Source organism: Lipomyces tetrasporus (assembly GCF_029532465.1).
Source record: "Lipomyces tetrasporus strain NRRL Y-64009 chromosome Unknown POJ06scaffold_11, whole genome shotgun sequence".
In the NCBI taxonomy this organism is placed as follows: Eukaryota; Fungi; Ascomycota; class Lipomycetes; order Lipomycetales; family Lipomycetaceae; genus Lipomyces; species Lipomyces tetrasporus.
This window is the reverse complement of record NW_026611606.1, coordinates 227,479-248,495: the sequence shown is the minus strand read 5'-3', so window position 1 is coordinate 248,495 and position 21,017 is coordinate 227,479. Positions and strand designations below refer to the sequence as shown.

The following is a 21,017-nucleotide window of genomic DNA, read 5'->3' as shown; positions in this document are numbered from 1 at the left end:
TGTAACATACCGCTTCTGCGTAATGTACCGATTAGTGACTGTAATGAATTCATGGGATAGTGTGTGGGTTGTGAAAGGCTGGGTACGATAAATACTGAAGAGTGCGGAACTGAAAAACTGAAAAGCAGCAAGCCCTGCGGCTTTCTTCCGATCTCGCTCGAACTACGATATGGGCTCGTAAGCAAAGCAAGTCAGCAGCAAGTCTGAGAGCGCTAAAATATAGACCGATATAACTACAAATAGACCGTCATTGCGCCAGAACAGCAGGATATACATTTGCGAGAATAGTGCCTTAATGCGGATATACTGGAGCTGTCGTTCGCATCTGGTCAGCACACCAGTCTTATTACAGATTTCACGTTCGCGAGTATTCGACAGTACGAGTCGGCAACTGTCCAATTCGGCATTCCTAAGGAGCCAGGACGTGAAAAAGGAAGATGGTCAAGATACGGACGAGGACGATTGGACGAATGTAACGTCAACAATTGAAAGACTCACTCGCAGAAAGTTGCTCAGCAATCCTGCACATCCGCTCAGCATTCTCACTGATATCATCTTCTCGAAGTTCCCAGAACAAGAATATACAAGAGCACATTTTCCGGACCCGAGAGTGTCAGTGTATGAGAATTTTGAGTCTTTGAATATAACGCCAGATCATGTCAGTCGTAGCAAGACTGATACTTATTATCTGAACAAACACAAAGTTTTGCGAACTCACACATCAGCTCACCAGGTAGAAAGCTTCAGGGATTATACTACGCCAGGGTTTTTAATTGCAGCAGATGTATACAGACGAGACGAGATTGATAGAACACATTACCCGGCGTTTCATCAGATGGAAGGGGGAAGGTGGTGGTCTCCGCAGGGGATGTCATCTATCGAGGAGTTCGTTAGCAAGATTAACGAGGACACGGCTAAAATTCCCGTCAGCGAGATTAAGATCATCGATGACACTCTACCGTTTCATGATGGTAACCCAAAGCAGGACGGACAACACCCAGAAGTCTGCATTGCTGTCGCAAACCATTTGAAGCGCTCATTGGAGATGGTGGTCGGTGGCATTTTTGAGAACATCGTGCAGGGGGATGCATCAACATCGAAGGAGCCTTTGCAGATCCGATGGATCGATGCTACTTTTCCGTTTACCTCGCCCAGCTGGGAAATGGAAGTCTACTGGCAAGGCGACTGGCTGGAATTGTTTGGATGCGGAGTTACTCAGCAGCGCGTTTTTGACCGAGCTGGTTACCCCGAACGGGTTGGATGGGCGTTTGGTCTGGGCCTTGAGAGGCTGGCTATGGTTCTGTTCGGAATCCCAGATATCCGACTTTTTTGGTCTGAGGATCCGCGATTTGTGGAGCAGTTTACTCCTGGGGTTGTAAGTTCTTTCAAACCCTTCTCGAAATACCCTGGCACCTATAGGGACTTGGCGTTTTGGCTCAAGGACGGCGCGACCCCAGAGCAGTTCCACGATAACGATCTGATGGATGTCGTTCGTGAGGTCGCTGGTGATTTGGTTGAGAATGTTAGTCTGGTACGTAGCATTCGAGTACCTATATTACGCAGATACTGACTTTTTGACCGAAGATTGACAAGTTTACTCACCCCAAGACCAAGAGAAACAGCCTTTGTTATAGAGTCGTGTTTCAATCGATGGAGAGGTATGAACGGTGATACTCGGTCCTTATTATGATGTTAACAAGTTCTTGGCAGGACCTTACAAAACGACGAAATTAATATCTTGCAGAACAATATCCGAGACAGTTTGATGAAAAAGTTTGGGATTGAGCTTCGGTAAATGCAACTACTTACTGGCCTACCTTGACCTATACAGATTCAGTTGGGCCAAATTTCTTTCATGTACAAAGGCGGCCTTAGAGGTCCTTCATCTAGAGAAACGGCTAACATTTTCCGGGCAAGTGCAAGATGTTGACCATCACCATCAGTCTGTAAATAGAATAAAATTATAGTGACCTCCCATTTCTGGAGTATTATAAAGATATGCCATTGTGCGCCTGACATACATATACTTGGTGCGAGTGTATTATCTCCGGATAAGTTAGTTAACTTATTTGTTAGTGCTGCTCAATGATGATATAAGCTCATGAGCCGCACACGCCCTGAGGGACAGAATGTAAGACAGCACAGCGATAACTTCCTTCTAACTACCATTAAGTAATATCACTAAGTAACGTGACCTAGCTGACAACATATCATGACAGCAATGATGACGTATAGGAATCTTTAGTGTAAGCAGCTCTCTGTTACTCCTGGACTTTCTGCACTCGCATAATAGTGGGTTCTCTGCGATATGAGACTTGATGCATAGGGGTAGAAATCACGGCGATGACCTTGAAGGGCGACATTTGTGACAGACTAATCGCATTCAACAATGCTTCCGCCTGATCAGGGCCGCGGTTGGCATGACAATTACAACGGTCGACGATCGCTTCGGCAGTCGACTGTGAACGACGTTTTGCTACTGCCGCTGAATTACTTCACCGACGATTCCGACCCCGAGTCGCGACGCGAAAAGCTTTACCGAAGTAGCAAATCAGGCAAATTATCGATCGCAGTATTATCTCGAAAATCTTCAAAATCTTATACCCACATCTCTCGACTGCCGCCGAGTTTTTTAGAGTACTTTTCACAAATCACAGCTCTAAGATTGGGCTGCGGTTTGGAACGTTTGCCACCACAGATAGCCCAGCTCAGACAGCTGAAGAGTCTAGACGTACGAGGGAATCTGTTGGTTTCACTTCCAAGCCAGATTCAAAATTTGAATTTACAGCAATTATTTGTTGATGATATCTTGACGCCCGATTTTTCCGAGTTGATGTTGACGGATTTCGTACATCGCATTCCTGATTTTGTACGTGACGAAGATGAGAAGGCGCCAGTCTACGTTCCTGTTACTCGTAGTCTTGCATGGCTAGGAGGACCCGTATCGTTAAAGGAGACAACGCTTCGCGTTATATTGAAGTCGGTACCTTTATCGGAAATGGATGTGGTGGATTCTCCGAAATCGATACTGTCCTACATTCCACCGCATCTTTGCCCACGACTGCTACCACCAGATATATGCGGCGAGTGCCAGAAGCCGGTGCCGAGTATTTTGGATGAGCAACCGCAGCACCGCAGGCCAAAACGTTACCGGAAGCAGATACTGGCACTACGCAAGGTCGTTCTCGAGTATATCTTTTGCAGTCGGCGGTGTCTGATAGTGGCTGAGCGTCGCTGGAGCGAGGAAGATATTGATCAGCAATTAAGAATATTGCAGCGGGGAATGAGGTTTATGGGAATCGCACATGTGCCAGCAGCACAAGCGTAATTTTACGGTTCTAAGACGTAGGCTAATGATGGAACTGGACGAACTGGCGTTCGGGAATAGGAATATACCGTGTATTGCAATTTGTGTTAGATTTTTCTTAAATAACGCAGGAGTATCGCTTATTTTCGAGCTTTTGTACCATCACCCATGCAAAATAATGCATTTTTGGTCGCGGGATGATGCGGTCCTCTTGAGCTCTACCCGTATGTGGATTGTGGCGCCGCACCGACAGAGCGATCACGTGGGACTATCGCGTAGGGCATTTAAGGTTTTTAGGTATTCCTGCGGGATCTCTATTGCGTGTATTTCGCAAACCGTATTTTGTACGCACTTTGCTCTGTGTGAAGCCTGCTCGAGAAGGAAACCTACCATTGATGAACTTTGTCATCGCCAATCTGTATATCTTTTTCCCCACCTCCAACCACCAGTGTTCCTTCCACCAAGGCACGATGTCGGCTGCACCGGCACAGTCCTTCCTGCGTGTGGAGGTTGCCTTCTCCGACCAGGTGTATTTTGCTGGCGAAGATCTCGAATGCCGCATAACGTTTCGAAATATCGCGCCGACCGATTTACCAAGAGCGAACTCGAGCTCGCGACTGCGAAAGTCCAGCCTCGCGTCTATCTCGGAGTCTGTATCTAGTGAAAAATTCCCGACGGTTCAGCGATCAGCGTCGCAACAGTCACTGCATGGGTCATCATCAATGCCGGCGAGAGCACATAGAACTAGCTCAGCAATCGGTCCAACTGGAAATGTTTCCGGAAATGTCTCCATGAATGGAAATGTCAGTCCGCAACCACTGCCTACGACTCCCTCGAATGGCATGAATTCTCCCACATTTAATTCTCTACCCACTCGGCGATCGTCAATGCGTGTATCAAAGAGCCGATCTGGCGAGACTCTCATGATGGGGTATGCACAGTTGTCGGGCTCTTTCACGTTAGATGAGGATCTCGTGAGGACAGCTGCATTTGAAGAGGCCAAAAAGCAAGGCATTGTTGGCGGCAAGATGGGTGGTGGAGTTGTGGGACTAGGTCAGGGCAAGAACGATACTGGATATCTATGGGGTCTGGGCTTGGGCCTAAGCAATGGGTTGAGTAATTTGTTTAACGGCAGCGAGGTGAGCTCAATTGCTGAGATGAAGTCCATGGCTAGTAGGTATTTGGTTCCTTTGGGATTCGTTCGCACAATTAACTTATTGATATCTAAGGCTCGAATTCCATTTCGGTTATTTCCACACCTCAGTCACTCCTCTTCGTCGATTTGCGGCTTAATCCCGGCGAGTCCAAATCTTACAGCTATAAGATTACGCTTCCGCGAACACTACCGCCATCGTATCGCGGGAAGGCGCTGAAGATTAGCTATAATCTTACAATCGGAATACAGCGGATTGGGAAAGGAATGCAGCAACCGAAGATAACTAAATTTCCATTTCGAGTATTTCAAAATATTGATGCTGGCGGCAATCAGCCTATTCATTCGCTCACGTCGCCCATCGTTATTTTGCGCGACGAAGCTATTACTCAGGCTATCGACGACTCCGAGCCAAACGGACATCTTATCCTGAAATCTGAAAAAGTTTCTGGCAAGACGAGAGAGCTGGCAAGACCAGAGAGAAAAGAGTCATTAGAGGATTTCATGGTTTATGTTGACAGTCTGCTATCGTATAAGAGCAATGCCGTTGCTAATCGAATAATCCGGCCGCCGTCACCTACATCACCTCCAGAATATGCGACATCGAATGCTCCCTCAAGATCATCATGCCGGGATTCGGTAGACCTGGCCATTCAACGCAACAGTATATCAGCAGACGGATTAGCGTTAAACAACATATTCGAGATAGCGCGAAATAAACAAAGAATTGCAACGATTGCTCTGTCGAAACCTGTATATAAGCTTGGGGAAGTGATTGCCCTGACTTTGGACTTTTCGCTAGCTGTCATACCTTGCTACCACATTACTGCAAGTCTAGAGACAACAGAAATCATTGATGCAGAGATAGCGCAGCGCTCGTCTGGATTTAATGAGCGAGCAACGAGGAAGGTCTACCTGCAGTCGGCATTTTCAACATTAGCTAGCAAGCGAGCGTCATTTTCATTTTGCATACCAACGACGGCCACGCCGCAGTTCGACACTTCATACATATCATCTCGATGGTCGATTAGACTAGAGTTTGTAACAATTCCCATCAAATCTTCTAAGCCAAGTCTACCACTCGCTGAAAACGGCTTAACTTCGACATCAGCTTCATCCGAAGGTCGAGTCTCCCGGCCTACTAGTCCTACAACACCAGTGCCCATTCCGATGCATGCACCCCAAATGTCGATATCTGCGATGGCCCAAGACTCTCGGTATCCGAGGTCGTTACCATCGCAGTCACGGTCGTCATTATCCCTAGCGTTACCAGTTCCAACTGCCGAGAAGCCAAACCTGTTGGTATGCACTCATAAAGACGATCGAGGGTCGATGTATTCGGTGGTGGAGAACATCAGCTGCGAAACTTTTGACTGCAGGATTCCTATAAAGGTATTTCCAACGAATCAAGATATTGCGGCGATGTCATTCCAAGTGCAGCCTTCAGGGGGATATGCCATATGATTATAAACAAAGCGAAGTTCTTGATTGGGATTAGTGCGACAAAGGGTCCACCTGTAAATTAGCGCTACGAAACGCATTAGATATTGGATTGTTTGGGTTTGTTTATTAGTCGTTAAGAATTGGTACGATAGTTGTTACGTCTGGGAGCTAACTTCATTCTCTCCTTTGCATTCTGCAATGCGGAGTTGCCGCGTTGCAAAGAGCTGTACTGTATATATGTGTTTGGAGAACTTTGTTTACGGCAATTTGATCTAGTAGATTTTCGACCAAGGGCGATAATAATGAAGGCTGTGGTGCGCTCCCGCATCTTGCAATTACGGGTCTGCCACAAAAATGTACGCATGGGTAGATGAGTGGTTCCAACATCGTCGTCTATTTTGTATTATATAGCTACAAAGCTTAACAATTCGTTTCTAACTGCCGTTCATATACAACTTTTCAGCGTCCGTGATAGTGCGCATGTTAGAGCCCAACTTGTTCATACTCTCAAGATATTCGTCATAGGGATCGGAATCATAGACGATACCACCTCCAGACTGAAGATATGCCACGCCGTCTTTGACGAGCATGGTACGCAAAGCAATACAAGTATCCATGCTGGTATCCTCATAGCCCCAGTGTCCGACGGCGCCAGCATAAATACCCCTACGCTCGCCTTCCAATTCTGAAATTAACTCCATAGCCCGGACCTTAGGTGCGCCCGAAACAGTACCTGCAGGAAACACACTTCTAAACGCATCAAACCGAGTCTTTTCTTTTCGCAGCACACCCGAAACTTGGCTGACCAAATGCATAACGTGACTGAACCGTTCGACAACCATCAGACGATCGACTGTGGTAGTAGCGGGGTCGCAAACACGAGAAATATCGTTTCGCGCCAGATCGACCAACATCACGTGCTCCGCACGGTCCTTCAATGAACCCTTAAGTTCCATCGCGAGCTTGTCATCCTCCTCTCGTGATTTTCCTCGAGGAACGGTGCCGGCAATAGGATGGGTGATGATACGACCATTCTCCGACTTCACTAGTAGCTCGGGACTGGCACCCACGATCTGGAAGTCGACGTTGTCGATATAGAACATATATGGTGACGGGTTGACCGTGCGTAGGTGACGGTAAATGTTGAAAGGGTGGAGAGTCGTCGGCCGAGCAACACGCTGTGAAGGAACACCTTGGAATATGTCGCCCCTGAAAATATGCTCCTTTAGTTTCTTGACGTGGTTCTCGTAACCTTCTTGGCCGATGTTAGATGAATATTCCTGGTTCGGTTTAATTGGAGGTTGATACGGCAGCTCGACTGTCTGTGAATAGAGCATATCGGCAACGGCCTGAATTGTGGATTTTGCGTTCTTTAGGCAAGCCTCAAGATCAAATTCGCACCCACTTCTCGAATCGATATGTATGTTGGTGATAATTTGAACTCGCTGAAAAACATGGTCAAAGGCCACAATAGTATCAAACAACATCATCACACTCTCCGGAATTCCCAGGTTATCTTTTAAGTCTCGTGCTGTCTTGGGCTCAAAGTACTTAACACAGTCATAAGACACGTATCCAATCGCACCACCTGACATGGCTGGTAACCCAGGTAGCTTCAGCATATGGTACTGTGACAATTCTTTCTCGAGCTCAGTAAGCGGGTCAACGTCTTCTCCGAATCCATTTCCGGTCCTAATGACCTTGCGTGGATTGGCACCAAGGAAACTGTATCGTCCAATCGACTCGCCATTATAGGCGCTCTCGAACAGGAACGAGTACGAACCTGGAGGAGCTGCGGCTTTCAACTTAAGATAGGCGACCGACGGTGTGAGGAAATCGGACGAAATAAACGAGAAGACCGGTATTATGTTGGCCTGAGGATCCTTCGCGAGCAGTGAACACAAAGTGTCCAGTGCTGGTTGAACGGTAACCTGCATCCGACGAGTCAGTAAGGGATCATGAGAGCAATTACAAACATACACACCTTCGGAGCCTGCGAGGAAGGTGCTGCCGGTGCTGGAGATTGGGAAGGCATTTTGAACTTATTGCCGGATGGAAACCGAGAGCACAATTGGGGCTAAAGCTTGGTAATAAACCACCGGTAATCTTGAGTGCTCACGATTTTTTAGTTTCGATATGACTCTCAGAGGCAGATTTGTTACCCGGCACTTCTCAGTGAACTAACAGCGAAATACTTTTGGTGCCCAGAAACAGATATAGACCCTAACATCAGCTAGGACACTGCTTCGCTTGAAAAAAAAAAATTGAACCAAGGATAAATGATTTATATCGTCGATTGACACCGCCAATTCAACCATTTTAGTCTAGTTTTGCTTCCTTCAAGATGGACAACGAGCAGGTTGCATATGACTATGACGACTTTATCCAGAAGACTGGAGACTACGACTTCGAGGACGATGAGCCGTTAGCCACTGATCTTATTGACAATGAAGGGTGAGATTCCGAGTCTACAATAGCGAGATTGCTTCAAGCATATGCCCGTTTTGACTGAGAATCGTATTCTGACAACATCTAGATATGATGAAGAGCAACTTCTCCAGCAGCAGCAGCTATTCCAGAGACAGCTTCAGCTTCAGCATCAGCAAGCGGTGCGTGTTACTGGAACCATTTACCATCAAGTTCTTTCGTGGAACGTGCAATCGAAAACTAAGACTTTTGTATAGGCCGCGCAGTTGCCAGATGCTGTCAGAAACTTTATTTTGTACTTTCACCACTGTCTTAAAGAGAATAACGTTTACGATCTCCATGGTTGTTACGAGAATTCATTTAACAGGCTGACCGAGAAGTTCTACAAAAACACACCTTGGTATCTGATATTTTCGACGATTTGGTAATACTCTACTAATTAGATGCAGGCCCGACCCACATGGCGTTGTCGCCGCTCTTGTCAACAATGATCAGCCGTTCGTTACTTTGTACACTGAGATGTACTATCGTCACTTGTATGCAAAGCTTCAGCCTACTCTCGAAGACCGATTCGCGTCTTATGACAACTATTGCATTTGGTTCAACTACATTTTCGACTCGTCGTCTCCTGCTGACATGGAACTTCCAACTGTATGTTCTCTATGCTAGACTCCTTGACAAGTTATTGACGGTCAATAGAACTGGGCTTGGGATGTCATTGATGAATTTATCTACCAGTTCAACAGCTTTGCCCTGTACCGAAGTCGCATTGTCCGGAAGTCTCACAATGAAGAGGAGATTCAACAATTGCGAGACCATCCTCAGACTTGGAGCACGTACACTGTACTGAACGTGCTATACTCTTTCATCCAAAAGTCGCGCATAAACGAGCAGCTAGAGGCCATTAAGGAAGGGCGTGATCCTGAGTATGTTATATATGAGACGCCGAGTGACAATTGCAAATATTAATTCAATTTAGTGAGGTTGCCGGCGAGGATGGTTCGCGTTCTCTTTATAAGACCTTTGGGTACTTCAGTATCATCGGCCTTCTTCGAGTCCATACACTGCTCGGCGATTTCACTCTTGCTTTGAAGACCATGGAGGGGATCGATCTCAGCAAGAAATCTAAATACGCTCGTGTTGCGGGTGCACAGTTCACTATTTACTATTATGTCGGCTTTTGCTACATGATGATGAGGCGCTATTCTGATGCTATCAAAGCATTTTCTCACATTCTTTTGTACATTTCCCGAACGAAGAGTTTCCATAACCGCTCGGCCCAGTACGACTCGGTCACAAAACGGTCGGAGCAGATGTATGCGCTCCTGGCCATTTGCGTTGCCTTGTGCCCGACAAGGCTGGACGACTCTATTCACACTACACTGCGTGAGAAGAATGGTGAGCAACTTGCTCGCATGCAGCGGGGCGGTGAGGAATCTCTTCCGGTATTTGAGGAGCTTTTTAGCTTTGCGTGTCCCAAGTTCATGTCGCATGGACCGCCCGACTACGATAATCCGGCCAACAACATTGACCCGTTGCAGCACCACCTGAAAGTTTTCATGATGGACGTCCAAAAGACGATGCTTGCTCCAACGCTCCGCAGCTACTTGAAGTTGTACACCACTATGAACATTGAAAAGCTGGCTACTTTCCTCGAAATGGACCCGGAGGAGCTTCGATCAGCGCTTGTTGTATTTAAGCAGAAGAGCCGCCAGGTTAGATGGACCGAGGGATCGCTTTTGGACGGCGAGATGGTTAATATTTCTGACTTGGATATTTCATTGGAAGGGGACTTGATCAACATATCAGAAGCTAGAATTGGTAGAAAATTTGGTGACTGGTTCTTGAGAAACACGGCTAAGTACTACGCCGTGCAGGATACAATTCTTAACAAATATCCCGCTAAGCAAGAGGAGAAAGAACACAAGGATAAGAGACGGGAGCGACGGGAGAAGAACGCAGAGAAGAATGCTAACAAGTAGGGTGGCGACAAAAGTGCTGCAAGAATTATGTCGAAAGTTAATGGTTTTTTCACAGTTCACGTCCTTGTACTTATTTACGCAGTCTCTTCATGACTTTGATCAGGATACTTATACAATGAGGCTTCCACACTGACAGTGGTAGATCCCCAACCCTCTTCTCAAATGAGCGTTTTCCAAGAAGCTCGGAAACTAGCCATGTGTCCCGCTGAGACTCACAAGTCTTACCGCCTGCCCATTTCGGCACATCACAACATTTAAGTAAGTCGCACAGTGCGCACGTAAGAAACTGGATTGACTATTGCTCATCCTTCAAGATCTAGAAGCAAATTATAATTTATTGTGCAAACATATAGACAGCTAATTTAGTTCCTAGCAACAAAGCGAATCGCCACACGCAAACATTATGACGTATTGTAGGTTCCTAATCATTATCTACTCAAATCGCTGAGATTGACGACCGTAATTTCGTTTAATTTCGTCCTAATCCTCTTCAACCTCTCCATCGCTCTCAAAGTCGTCCCCGTATGGATTTTCAAATCCTCAAATGTCCTCAATTTCCATTCTTCCCTGGTATGTACTTGTCTTTTTGTTTCCGATCGGTGAGGCCATGGACGCGGAGTAGATAGGCGCGGTAGGTCTGGGAGCTCGCGTAGCTGACTTGAGAGGTGCAGCCTAAGGATAGTGAACCTTCGCAACATGTTTTAAATGCTCTCTTCTCGACTGAAATACATAGCTAGGATGTACCAGTAATTTCTTTGTGCAATAAACATCATGTTAGACTATTACGGTAAGATATACAACTATGAACGGAGATGAAAATGATTACAGCATGCCATAGCGAAATTGAGATAACTAACTTGACATATGCACAGTTCTCTACTCATCCCAGCCGCCAATGTCGAACACAAACGTCCTGGTCTTCGATTCTTCATTCCTATGCTCTATGTCATCCCTCTCATGTAGTGTCCGCTCAATATATTGAACGCGGCCTTCGTTCGACACTAGAATGACAGTCTGAGTTCGAGTGCCGTAATACTTCCCTTTGACGAAAGTATACGGTTTTGTGGGCGGATCCGAGATAGTTGAGCTTATAGGATGTCCGTCTACATCGGGTGACGGAGTCTGGCCGATCGCGCTGTTATTACTGTCATCTGGTCTAGCGACGTCTGTGACAACGGGCGAGAGTGATGACGAATTTGTGTCTTTTAGCAAGTCATTTGTTGCTTTAAATACTGGAACAAAGATCGTGTGTCGCAGTGCATCGAATATTGTGCTCGGGTTCGGTGAGGCCAGGACCTCTCTTGGCATCTCATCTAGCAGTAATATTCTGAACAGTGATTCAATAAATGCGTCATTGTCAAATTCTGACGTCTGCGTCAATACGTCTTCTGTAATTGCCGATGCAAGAAGGTCACAACCTCTGTGTACCTTTGGCCACGGGTGGGTGTACAGCGAATTCGAGATTCCATAAGTATGGGCCCGAACGCGGGCCATAATATTCTCTGTGTATTCAAGTTCTACTGTTGGATTAACCGAGTCGGTTGGGCTGAATAACCAGGACGTGCCGTCAACCGACGAGGTCGATCGGTTGGTCAATACCGCAAAGGTCTCTAGACGTTCATTCTCCATTGCGTCCGTGATATCTTCCTGCGGATGATCTGCACTCTCGCCGCATCCATTTTTACTATCGTTCAGGTGATTGCGCCGCAGAATGCCGCACACCATGCTAAAACCTCCGACTGAGGAAAGACCGCCAGGGCCGGCGTTCTCGATGGCGTTCTTGATCCAGTGCTGAGTCGAGGGACAGCGAGACGTAAGGAAATTCTTGACCAGAATTCCTCTGGAAAGTGGACTGATCGTGTCTACCAGCGCATTAGCTAGTGGATATATAAATGTCCCCGGGTGACATTACCATCTGTTCTTGTCTCGCGGTAATTGAGTAGAATTGCAAGTCTGCCGGTTCTCGTGATGCCGATCCACGAGCCGTGGTCCTCGCGAGCAAGGTCACGGGGCCCTAAAACGTCATCATTTGGCGCCGGCCAAAAGTCTGCGGGTGCGGTGGGTCGGTTGAGGTATTCATCGCGGTTAGAGAGAAGGATCAGCGGACTAAGAAGAAGAGAAGTTAGTATGTAGTAGCGAGAGCGCCCCAAGCCCTAGTAAACAGCAGGGTGCTAGATACATACTATTTCGGGTGGGATGTCGACAGAATCAGAATGCACATTATCAGTGATAGGTGCGGATTGCGCTAAAAAGCGGATCGAAGCTGACCATCGACATTCGGTGGTTTTGTATGTGCGAACTGAGCAGGCATCATCGCTTTCATCGGTGGGGTCAATCAAATCACGAGGGTCAGGGGTTGGTGCGGCGCGGGAATCGCCTGCCGCAACTGGACGATATTTGGCTTACCTGAATTCCAATCGCAAGAATGAAGCGGACGACTAATATTTACCTGACTTGAATTTACATTGTTTAGTGCATTAGCAACTGTCTATTATGGAATAGCACAAGCAGAGCGACGACTCATTTATAACTTTTCCTGATAGCGTGAGGGTTTAGTACTCTTTGAATGACGGCGAGTTGGGAGTTTCTAAGGTATGGTAGTTAACAAAATTTTCGACCATGTGCCCGCTCTTCGATTCTCACTTCTCGACACCTCTCCTCTTCGGTTCGGTATTATTGTCGCTTGCCTTAGTTTGTGACACACCGCGACACTTGTAGCAGTGATCTGAGTGCGTTTCGCGTGTGCTGAAAATGCTTCCGTTGACAGCTTCTGCGCGGTCGGCTGTCACGAGGGGTCGTCTGCTCAGAACGTGTCGCTTGTTCAACTCGAAAACCAGCACTTTCTCGGTGGCTGGGGCCTATCAGACGCACTCTCCGCCAATGCACGACATCCCAGAAATCATCGGAGACCGGAGCACAAGAGTGGATGTCAATACTAACTCAGGAAAGCTCGTCATCTTGACCGATCTCTTCGACCGCCCCAAGGAAGGCGACGAAGAAGTCGATGCAATTGCTTCCAGAAATCGATATATCCGCAGTCGGAACCACGTTGCCTCACTTATGGACGCACTTGTTACCAGCGGTCACTTAAAGCGCGCCGACATCATTCTCCCTCAGGCTTATGAGATTCTGCCTCCCGAAGAGTTTGCTCTGGTTAGAAATGATTTTCTCAAGATGTTTGTCAAGAAAGATTTGGAAGACCACAACAATGTCTCATATTCTATCGACTGGCTGCAATCGTCAGTTGACCGGTTTCCCGGTATCCCGCTTGCCTCGAATACTTATGCCATCATCATTGCGGCAGCCTGCCGAATGCCTGATCTCTTACGTGGCAATGAACATATTAGCAATCTCGTGAAGCTGTACAAGAAGCAAGGTGGCTTGGCTAAGGACGTTTTACAGCACGTGGAGCTATTTACTTTTCGGGAAGCTCGGCGGGTTGCCATGAACTTTGACGTTTCTGAAGAGGAACTCCCTGCAGACTTCAGAACCGACCGCAGCAGGTCAGTCCTAGTGGAAGATGGAGAGTCAATGACAGGATCTGTAGCCGAAGCACTCTCTAAAATGCAGCAGACTGAGGCGCAGGATATCCTTAGTCGACTACCACCCGACGTATTCAAGCCTGGAGTTGATTCTCTTACTCCGGTAGACTCGCATGGTATCAAGCTGCTCAGGTCAGCACTAAAGGGCGTTGCTGCGTCGAAGAGACCTCCACTTCCTGTATACGCCTCAAATCCGGATGCCGATGTATCAGTTGAAGATGAAGGATTTTTACATCTCGAGGCGCAGCTGTCGCTTCTACCTGAAGAAGACCAAATCAAGTACCGGGAAGCTTTCGAATCTTACAACATGGATCGACAGCTCGCGTTAGAGACTCTGGCCCTAGAGTCTGCGCGCGAACGATGGAAATACGATTATGAACAAATGCACGCGCGTGGAGAGGTCCGAATAAAGAACGTTAATCAATATCTATGGGAGTGGCACACCGCTATGACTGAGCAGTTGCATGAGGAACTCAAGCGAATTGACGCATTACTGGATTACGGCTGTAGCAAATCATCCAAATCAAGAGCTAGAGGTGCTCCCAAATCTGCCCTTACTCCTTCCGGTAAGTATTGTTTGAAAGCATCATCATATCATGCCACTGCATGCTAACAATAACAACTGGCAGACCGAGCACGCATGCGATACGGTGCGTATTTGAAGCTCGTCGATCCTGCTAAGCTTAGCGTTATTACAATCCTCGAACTGCTCAAGATGCACTCTAGCGGCGCCGGTGGTGTGACTGAAGGTATACGAACTACACGAGCAGTTCTCAATCTAGGCAGAGCCATTGAGATGGAGTACAACTCTGAGCAACTCTTAAAATCAGATGTTGTTCAAACCGGATTTCGGGCAACCAAAACGATGCTACATAATGTTCCTGAATTCAAGCGGTCGCTTGCAGTCGCGAAGCGGATCACAGAGGGAAAGAGCCTAGCATCATGGAGGCCGGAGTGGCCGGATGACATCAAGGCCGAGATCGGCTCAACCCTAATTTCTATTTTGATGCATGTCGCAAGAATCACCGTCTCCGCGGTTGACCCTGTCACTGGACAACAAGTCTCTGCGATCGCTCCTGCGTTTACACATACGTATCAGTATACCGGTGGTCTAAAGCTCGGTGTTTTGAAACTTCACAGAGATTTCGTCAATAAGATTTCGAAAGAACCAGCCAGCGCCATGTTACATCCACAACAACTTCCAATGTTAGTGAAGCCGAAGCCATGGGTTGGCTGGAATGAAGGAGCTTACTACTATTCCAAGACGGCCCTGATGCGGACAAAGGACTCTGCTGAACAAAACGCGTACATAAAGGAGGCATGCAGACGCAACGACTTAGAAAGTGTATACGAAGGTTTGGATGTCTTGGGGTCTGCCGCTTGGATCATCAACTCGAGAGTGTTTAATGTCCTTGCCAAGGTCTGGAACACCGGTCAAGAATTTCTTGAGATTCCAAAACGCTACGAAGGAGACATAGAGTTTCCTTCAGAACCGCCCAAAGACGCCGATCCTTCGGTTCGTCGAGACTGGGCCCGGGTTTGCAAGTTGATGATTCACGAGCGAAGGACAAGCCACTCGCAGCGTTGCGACGTCAATTATAAGCTCGAGATTTCGAGAGCTTTCCTTGGAGAGCGACTATATTTCCCACACAATATAGACTTCAGGGGCCGCGCTTACGCAATTCCACCACATCTGAATCACTTAGGAAACGATATGTGCCGTGGTCTTTTGATGTTCTGGGAAGGAAAGCCACTGGGCGAACGCGGTTTGCGGTGGCTCAAGATCCATTTGGCGAACGTATGCGGCTACGACAAAGCTGATTTCCAGTCTCGTGTTCAGTATGCAGACGACAATATACAGGAAATTTTTGATTCTGCTGATCATCCGCTTGATGTATGAACGTTCTTTTTGTTTGCTGTCTAAGTTACTGACCGTCTCATATAGGGTCGGAAATGGTGGATGCAAGCTTCTGACCCATGGCAGTGCTTGGCTGTCTGCTTTGAGCTTGCGGATGCATTGAGATCACCAGATCCCTACGGTTTCCGATCCCGGCTACCTGTTCACCAGGACGGTACCTGCAATGGATTGCAGCATTATGCCGCACTTGGTGGTGATATTGAGGGCGCACGGCAGGTCAATCTTGAACCTAGCGACAAGCCACAGGATATATATACTCATGTCGCCAGTCGTGTGCACGACTACGTTAAGCAGGACGCTGAAAATGGCCATGAAGCAGCGAAGATGCTTGTCGGCAAAGTCACTCGTAAGGTTGTTAAGCAGTCAGTCATGACCAACGTCTACGGTGTGACATATGTCGGTGCCCGTGCTCAGATTCTTGGTCAGCTCAAAGACACCAAGCAGATCGACGAGCGCGACCTCTGGGTAAGTCTGACGTTCGCTTTAAATTTTGCAGTGTATAGGCGGCTGACTTGTAACTAGCGATGCGCTGCCTATCTTACCACCCTTGTCTTCCGAGTCGTCCGTAATTTGTTCAACGGTGCGCATTTGATTCAGGATTGGTTGGCAGAGTGTGCCAAGCGAATTTCAAAGTCTGTGCCTCCAACTGTTCATTCTGACCTCAAGCCAAACTCCAGCATGACGTCAGTTATTTGGACCACGCCTCTGGGTCTTCCTGTTGTCCAGCCATATCGAGAGATCGTGCGCAAGCAGGTTGGCACAAATTTGCAGAGTGTCTTCATCTCAGATCCCTATGCGATCCACCCTGTCAACTCGCGCAAACAAGTCACTGCGTTCCCGCCGAACTTTATTCATTCCCTTGACGCTACCCACATGTTATTGTCTGCCTTGGCATGCGGACGAAACGGCCTCACATTTGCCGCGGTGCACGATTCATACTGGACGCACGCTGCTGACGTCGACCGCATGAACGCGATTTTGCGAGATGCGTTCATTAAATTGCATGAAGGCGATTTGGTTGCCAAGTTGAAGGAAGAATTTGAACGACGATATGCTGGGTACATGCAGTTTGTCGAGATCGATAATCGCAGTCTCGAAGCTAAGCGGATTAGCGAGTGGCGCAAGGAGTTTCGCGCGCGTCTCGGTCGCAAGGTGACGGTCCGGGATGAAATTGAAGAAGAGAACAAGCGCAGAGAACTTTTGAATTCAAACGATCCTCTAAAGCGTGCTGAAGGTGCCGGAATGGTTACTCCGCTAAGTATTATTGGAGACAGAGATATCGAAGAGCTGAAAATGAAACGAGTGTACACCGCTAACGGGGTTCGTAACCCGGTGAAATCTACTGAAAACGAGAACGGGGAAAAGACCTCGGAGGAAATCATCAGAGAGACGCTCGGTATTCCTGACAGCATTCCCACTGAACGTCAGGAGACTGTCGCCACTGACAATAGCCTCGTGACGGAAGAAACGATCGCTGAGCATTCGCTTGAGGATGAAGTTGACGAGCAAGAGACGATCGAGGACACCGAAAGTACTGCTATCGGCAGTAACACTAAAGTGTTGAAGATGAGAGGTCTCGGTATATTTTATCCGCTGACCTTTCCCTCTGTTCCGCCAAAGGGCGCCTTTGATGTCAGAACTCTTAGAAACAGTTTATATTTCTTCTCATAGATGGTACGGGCATGGTGTTCATAAAAGTGGTTTGGGTTTGTCATTTATTTGCATTGGCTTATCTTTATTTTGTACTATATATTCGGAGGAAATTTTGTGTATATTGGTTACTTGAACGGATCCCCAAGATTTTGAATATAGATAAGGAGGATGGTGTACTATATTGTAAATAGAATTACATTTACTCTCATATAACTACTCATTTAGTGTACATCTCGCAATTCGATTCAAGCAACATTCAATATTAAGTAAAACATGGTGTGATCCAATGCATTAAATAGTCTAGTCAGACTAAGATCTACAAGCAATCGTAATTAAAAGCCAAATGCTAAGCAACTGAGAGAAGAAAGCCTCCGACCCAACTAACTACCCATCAAAGTTTGAAGACACACAAATATTAATCTTTCATCATCGCCGTGGCATTTGGAAACCAAACACGAACTAATCGTAAGAAAAACAACTAGGTACCTCGATACAGTGATGTTAATTAAAATGACCGGAACAAAAGGATTCAATCTCCACACTTTAATAACCCAACATATATGAACTTCTCCAATCTTGGTCCTAAATGACTCGCTCCAGTAAACTGCCGCTTAGATCTAATACATCTCAATGCCTTCCTCAAGGGTGTTGACCATTCGTCCCTTTCCTGCACGCCGTCCGCCTCGTCGCCAAAACGATGGCGCAATAGCGAGCATTATAAACTGTAGCTGTTTCATGTACTTGCCCTCGCCGTTGTCAGAACGCAAGCCAGCCTTGCGCACAAGCATACGCGCATACCCGAAAAGCACGAAGCAGAAGTAGACTTTGAACAACAACGCGAGGACAATAATCGTGATTGACAATCCGCGTTCCGAGGCAGTGTCGAGGCTGCTTGCCGTGCCTTTGCCGGCTTCGGCGGTCGCTGTTGCGTCGAACACACGAAACCAGGTCACGCTGAAGTAGATAGTGAAGGCGAGGTTTGCAAGCATGTCGAGAAAATAAACATATGAGAATGCAACTACTGGCAGAGCTTGTTGCCGTCTTACACTATGGAGGGCGTACAGGAAGACAGGAAGCAGTATTAACGAAATTATATTCAATACCAGTTGCGCTGCCGTAATCGGATGACCTTGTACAGATTAATTAGCAATAAGCTCGACAAATAACTAACAGAGAAATTAAGGCTACCTGTGAAAATAGATAGAAGGCCATAAATGCCGGATGCCTTATTGACCACACCAAAGACCGTGATAAGCTCGGCACCTGCGGCTAGTGGGATGAACCCCAAGAAATAATGCTATACATATATCAGTCTCCCAGTTCTACGGAAATAGCAAGTAATATGTACGTACTCTTGGTACAATTGATAGCATCTCAAGTGGTCAAAGGGCGGACAAATTGGGCGTGCGGTGGAGGCAAGAGATTGTAGCAGCTCAACTCTGACAAAGGTCTGCGCCATTCCCGCATTAGCACCGATCGCAACGTCACGCTGCATTTCAATCTTCCCCTAACCCGAGAATCCGTCATAATTTACAAAGGTAGCCGGGAAATTGCCTCTTTAAGACTTCTATTATTGTATTCCTCTATACCTTTCAATGAAAGAATAAAACTCTAACTCTACTTGCTCTATCATACCAACGTGACAGATAACAACATAACCAAAATGGAAGATTAGAATATGTACAGCATAAGACAGAAGGTAAAGACACGAAGTTAGTAACAACAATGATAAAACGCCCAAATGCACTGTACATTTAATAACTCAAATTCTTTTCATGTCGCACAAATAGTACCAAAATTGTTCATAATGCGCAGGAAACAAAATGGCTATGAGTGCATTCCAATACCAAGAGATTTTAATTTTTCGAGAACAATCTAGGAATGTCAGTGGACTTTGCAAACCGGTGCAATTTGAAAGTATAAGAGAAGACTTACGAAAGTCACGATAGTATGCGGGCCAAGGCGGATGAACGACGGTAGCCATCCCCGGAATGCAAAGAGTATGCCCTCTGATCGAACGGCTTCCTTTAGAATAGCCAGTGCCGGTTGCTATCAAGTTAGTGTACTCCCGCTACAGATCATATACCGTCTCACGAACTTACATGCTTCTCCTTGGCATTCATGATTCGTGTCTTCACAACATCGACTGGACTGCACACTGTAGTTGCAACTAAGCCGGCTAACATACTGGCCGCAAAGTGTGTGTATATTGACTTTGAATCCATTCCAACGTGATTCACTAGAGCCTTTTTAAATTCGTCATACGACACCATTTGGGACGCTGTCATGAGAACAGCTCGGGTGGTATTGGGATGTAACCCTCTGAAGAGCGATTTTGGTCCCTCTTCTCTGGTCATACGGAACAAACCGTCGAGAGCGTTACGATAATTCCTCCTGTGAGCTGGATCTAATGCCATGTCATTTTGCATGCGGATCTACCAGCATTCAGTATCATACTCTTACGCAATAGTTATACCTTAGGACTCACGTTGATAATATCGGCAGGATTTCCAACTACACCTCCAAGCCTAAAATAATGTGCGATTAGTATATATTATTTTATTGTCTTACGTAAAATATGCTCTACTAACCATCCAGCGGCCATCGCCATGGGCAGAATGACGTGAAATGGCGGAGTCACTATGGCAATGTCAGCGAGGATAGTTAACAGCAAAATTTAAAGCCCGGACGCACCCTCAGATCCTCCAGATGCCCAATCCTTCAATTTTTCGTAAGCTCCAAATCTGGTTGTCGAGTACGTTGCTTGTCGCAAAATACTGGCGCTTAAACCTTTATACAAGGCAAAAACTCCTTGTCTCAGTTAGTGACAAGTTCCCCAAGCGCCTTGATATGTGACTGACCTTCATTTCTGAACACGTGTAGGATTGTCTGCATCATTGTTTTTCCGCGTTCTTCAGCGGTTTGCATACGCACCTTGGCGAGGTCGAGAGGATGCTATATCACATCATTAATTGACTGCTCTCATAAGAATTGTATAAGGAAATGTCGCGCTTACAGTGCACATAGCGGCAACTACACTGGCTAAGCCTATATGGTCCTCACGATCAGCATGTATTCCAAAATGGTGCGATGCTCCGGTAGCTGTGAGGAGCGGACTACACTTTTCTGATAGATAGAATGACACTGACCTCCATACCAAAATCTACAGCGCAAGAGTTGTTAGCCTCGAATAGTTTGCTAGCTGGCCGAGGCCACTCACGGATAATGATGCGCCTGCTGCGCGGCAGGAGCCGCTTGCGCAGGTCTTAAAGACATTTCCAAAAACAATTGCAGACCAAACACGAGCTACAGAAGCTGCTGAGCAGTGAGCCGTCCTAGTATGACGGAAGGAAGGCGGGCCGAATCTTGGTGCGGAGAAGAACAGCTTATTCGGCTCCCAGTTACCAACAGATTTTAATGACCGACAAGAAGCATTTCATGATGACAGTCGGAGAACTCGATGAGCTCGGGAACAGTTAACCGCGTGTCTCAGACGGTACCAGACCCAACTTTTTGAACAATCAAACGCCGATTATCCGTGCCACCGGACAAGCCTCAACGCACGCTAGTCGCCGTCTCGCCGAAGGGTTTG

General features: G+C 46.9%; 9 protein-coding genes across 9 annotated transcripts; 5 read left to right on the top strand and 4 right to left on the bottom strand.

Annotated features, from left to right (window-relative positions):
- The first annotated feature begins 138 nt into the window (after nt 1–138).
- On the top strand, nt 139–2,150 carry POJ06DRAFT_278174 (uncharacterized protein). Its single transcript, XM_056189738.1, has 3 exons — nt 139–1,531; nt 1,585–1,658; nt 1,711–2,150. Exons 1-3 carry the CDS (start codon nt 296–298, stop codon nt 1,793–1,795), a joined length of 1,395 nt encoding a protein of 464 aa, XP_056040789.1. The 5' UTR covers nt 139–295; the 3' UTR covers nt 1,796–2,150.
- POJ06DRAFT_261112 (uncharacterized protein) lies at nt 2,151–3,503 on the top strand. The gene has a single exon (XM_056188571.1). It carries the CDS (start codon nt 2,390–2,392, stop codon nt 3,326–3,328), a length of 939 nt encoding a protein of 312 aa, XP_056040788.1. The 5' UTR covers nt 2,151–2,389; the 3' UTR covers nt 3,329–3,503.
- Nucleotides 3,504–3,717: 214 nt separating this feature from the next.
- Nucleotides 3,718–6,271, top strand: POJ06DRAFT_261110 (Rgp1-domain-containing protein). The gene is made up of 2 exons (XM_056188570.1): nt 3,718–4,480; nt 4,537–6,271. The coding sequence occupies exons 1-2, from the start codon at nt 3,778–3,780 to the stop codon at nt 5,922–5,924; spliced, it is 2,091 nt and encodes a 696-aa protein (XP_056040787.1). The 5' UTR covers nt 3,718–3,777; the 3' UTR covers nt 5,925–6,271.
- On the bottom strand, nt 6,272–8,004 carry POJ06DRAFT_214840 (ADC synthase). The gene is made up of 2 exons (XM_056185509.1): nt 7,888–8,004; nt 6,272–7,834 (listed from the first exon to the last, which is right to left on the bottom strand). Exons 1-2 carry the CDS (start codon nt 7,936–7,938, stop codon nt 6,338–6,340), a joined length of 1,548 nt encoding a protein of 515 aa, XP_056040786.1. The 5' UTR covers nt 7,939–8,004; the 3' UTR covers nt 6,272–6,337.
- Nucleotides 8,005–8,247: 243 nt separating this feature from the next.
- POJ06DRAFT_240662 (RNA polymerase I-associated factor PAF67-domain-containing protein) lies at nt 8,248–10,312 on the top strand (the record flags this gene model as incomplete). Its single annotated transcript, XM_056186101.1, has 6 exons — nt 8,248–8,357; nt 8,440–8,512; nt 8,588–8,730; nt 8,780–8,981; nt 9,030–9,256; nt 9,310–10,312. 6 exons carry the CDS (start codon nt 8,248–8,250, stop codon nt 10,310–10,312), a joined length of 1,758 nt encoding a protein of 585 aa, XP_056040785.1.
- Nucleotides 10,313–11,060: 748 nt separating this feature from the next.
- Nucleotides 11,061–12,625, bottom strand: POJ06DRAFT_261101 (NRDE protein-domain-containing protein). Its single transcript, XM_056188569.1, has 3 exons — nt 12,496–12,625; nt 12,225–12,418; nt 11,061–12,174 (listed from the first exon to the last, which is right to left on the bottom strand). The coding sequence occupies exons 1-3, from the start codon at nt 12,531–12,533 to the stop codon at nt 11,189–11,191; spliced, it is 1,218 nt and encodes a 405-aa protein (XP_056040784.1). The 5' UTR covers nt 12,534–12,625; the 3' UTR covers nt 11,061–11,188.
- Nucleotides 12,626–12,952: 327 nt separating this feature from the next.
- On the top strand, nt 12,953–17,626 carry POJ06DRAFT_261099 (uncharacterized protein). The gene is made up of 4 exons (XM_056188568.1): nt 12,953–14,420; nt 14,484–15,748; nt 15,800–16,237; nt 16,295–17,626. Exons 1-4 carry the CDS (start codon nt 13,064–13,066, stop codon nt 17,441–17,443), a joined length of 4,209 nt encoding a protein of 1,402 aa, XP_056040783.1. The 5' UTR covers nt 12,953–13,063; the 3' UTR covers nt 17,444–17,626.
- Nucleotides 17,627–18,857, bottom strand: POJ06DRAFT_261096 (Inositolphosphorylceramide synthase subunit Kei1-domain-containing protein). Its single transcript, XM_056188567.1, has 3 exons — nt 18,778–18,857; nt 18,614–18,722; nt 17,627–18,554 (listed from the first exon to the last, which is right to left on the bottom strand). The coding sequence occupies exons 1-3, from the start codon at nt 18,796–18,798 to the stop codon at nt 18,043–18,045; spliced, it is 642 nt and encodes a 213-aa protein (XP_056040782.1). The 5' UTR covers nt 18,799–18,857; the 3' UTR covers nt 17,627–18,042.
- Nucleotides 18,858–18,967: 110 nt separating this feature from the next.
- POJ06DRAFT_261091 (mitochondrial carrier domain-containing protein) lies at nt 18,968–20,862 on the bottom strand. The gene is made up of 9 exons (XM_056188566.1): nt 20,646–20,862; nt 20,442–20,588; nt 20,287–20,380; nt 20,120–20,236; nt 20,017–20,065; nt 19,914–19,953; nt 19,528–19,860; nt 19,361–19,474; nt 18,968–19,300 (listed from the first exon to the last, which is right to left on the bottom strand). The coding sequence occupies exons 2-9, from the start codon at nt 20,448–20,450 to the stop codon at nt 19,253–19,255; spliced, it is 804 nt and encodes a 267-aa protein (XP_056040781.1). The 5' UTR covers nt 20,451–20,588; nt 20,646–20,862; the 3' UTR covers nt 18,968–19,252.
- Between the last annotated feature and the right edge of the window lie 155 nt (nt 20,863–21,017).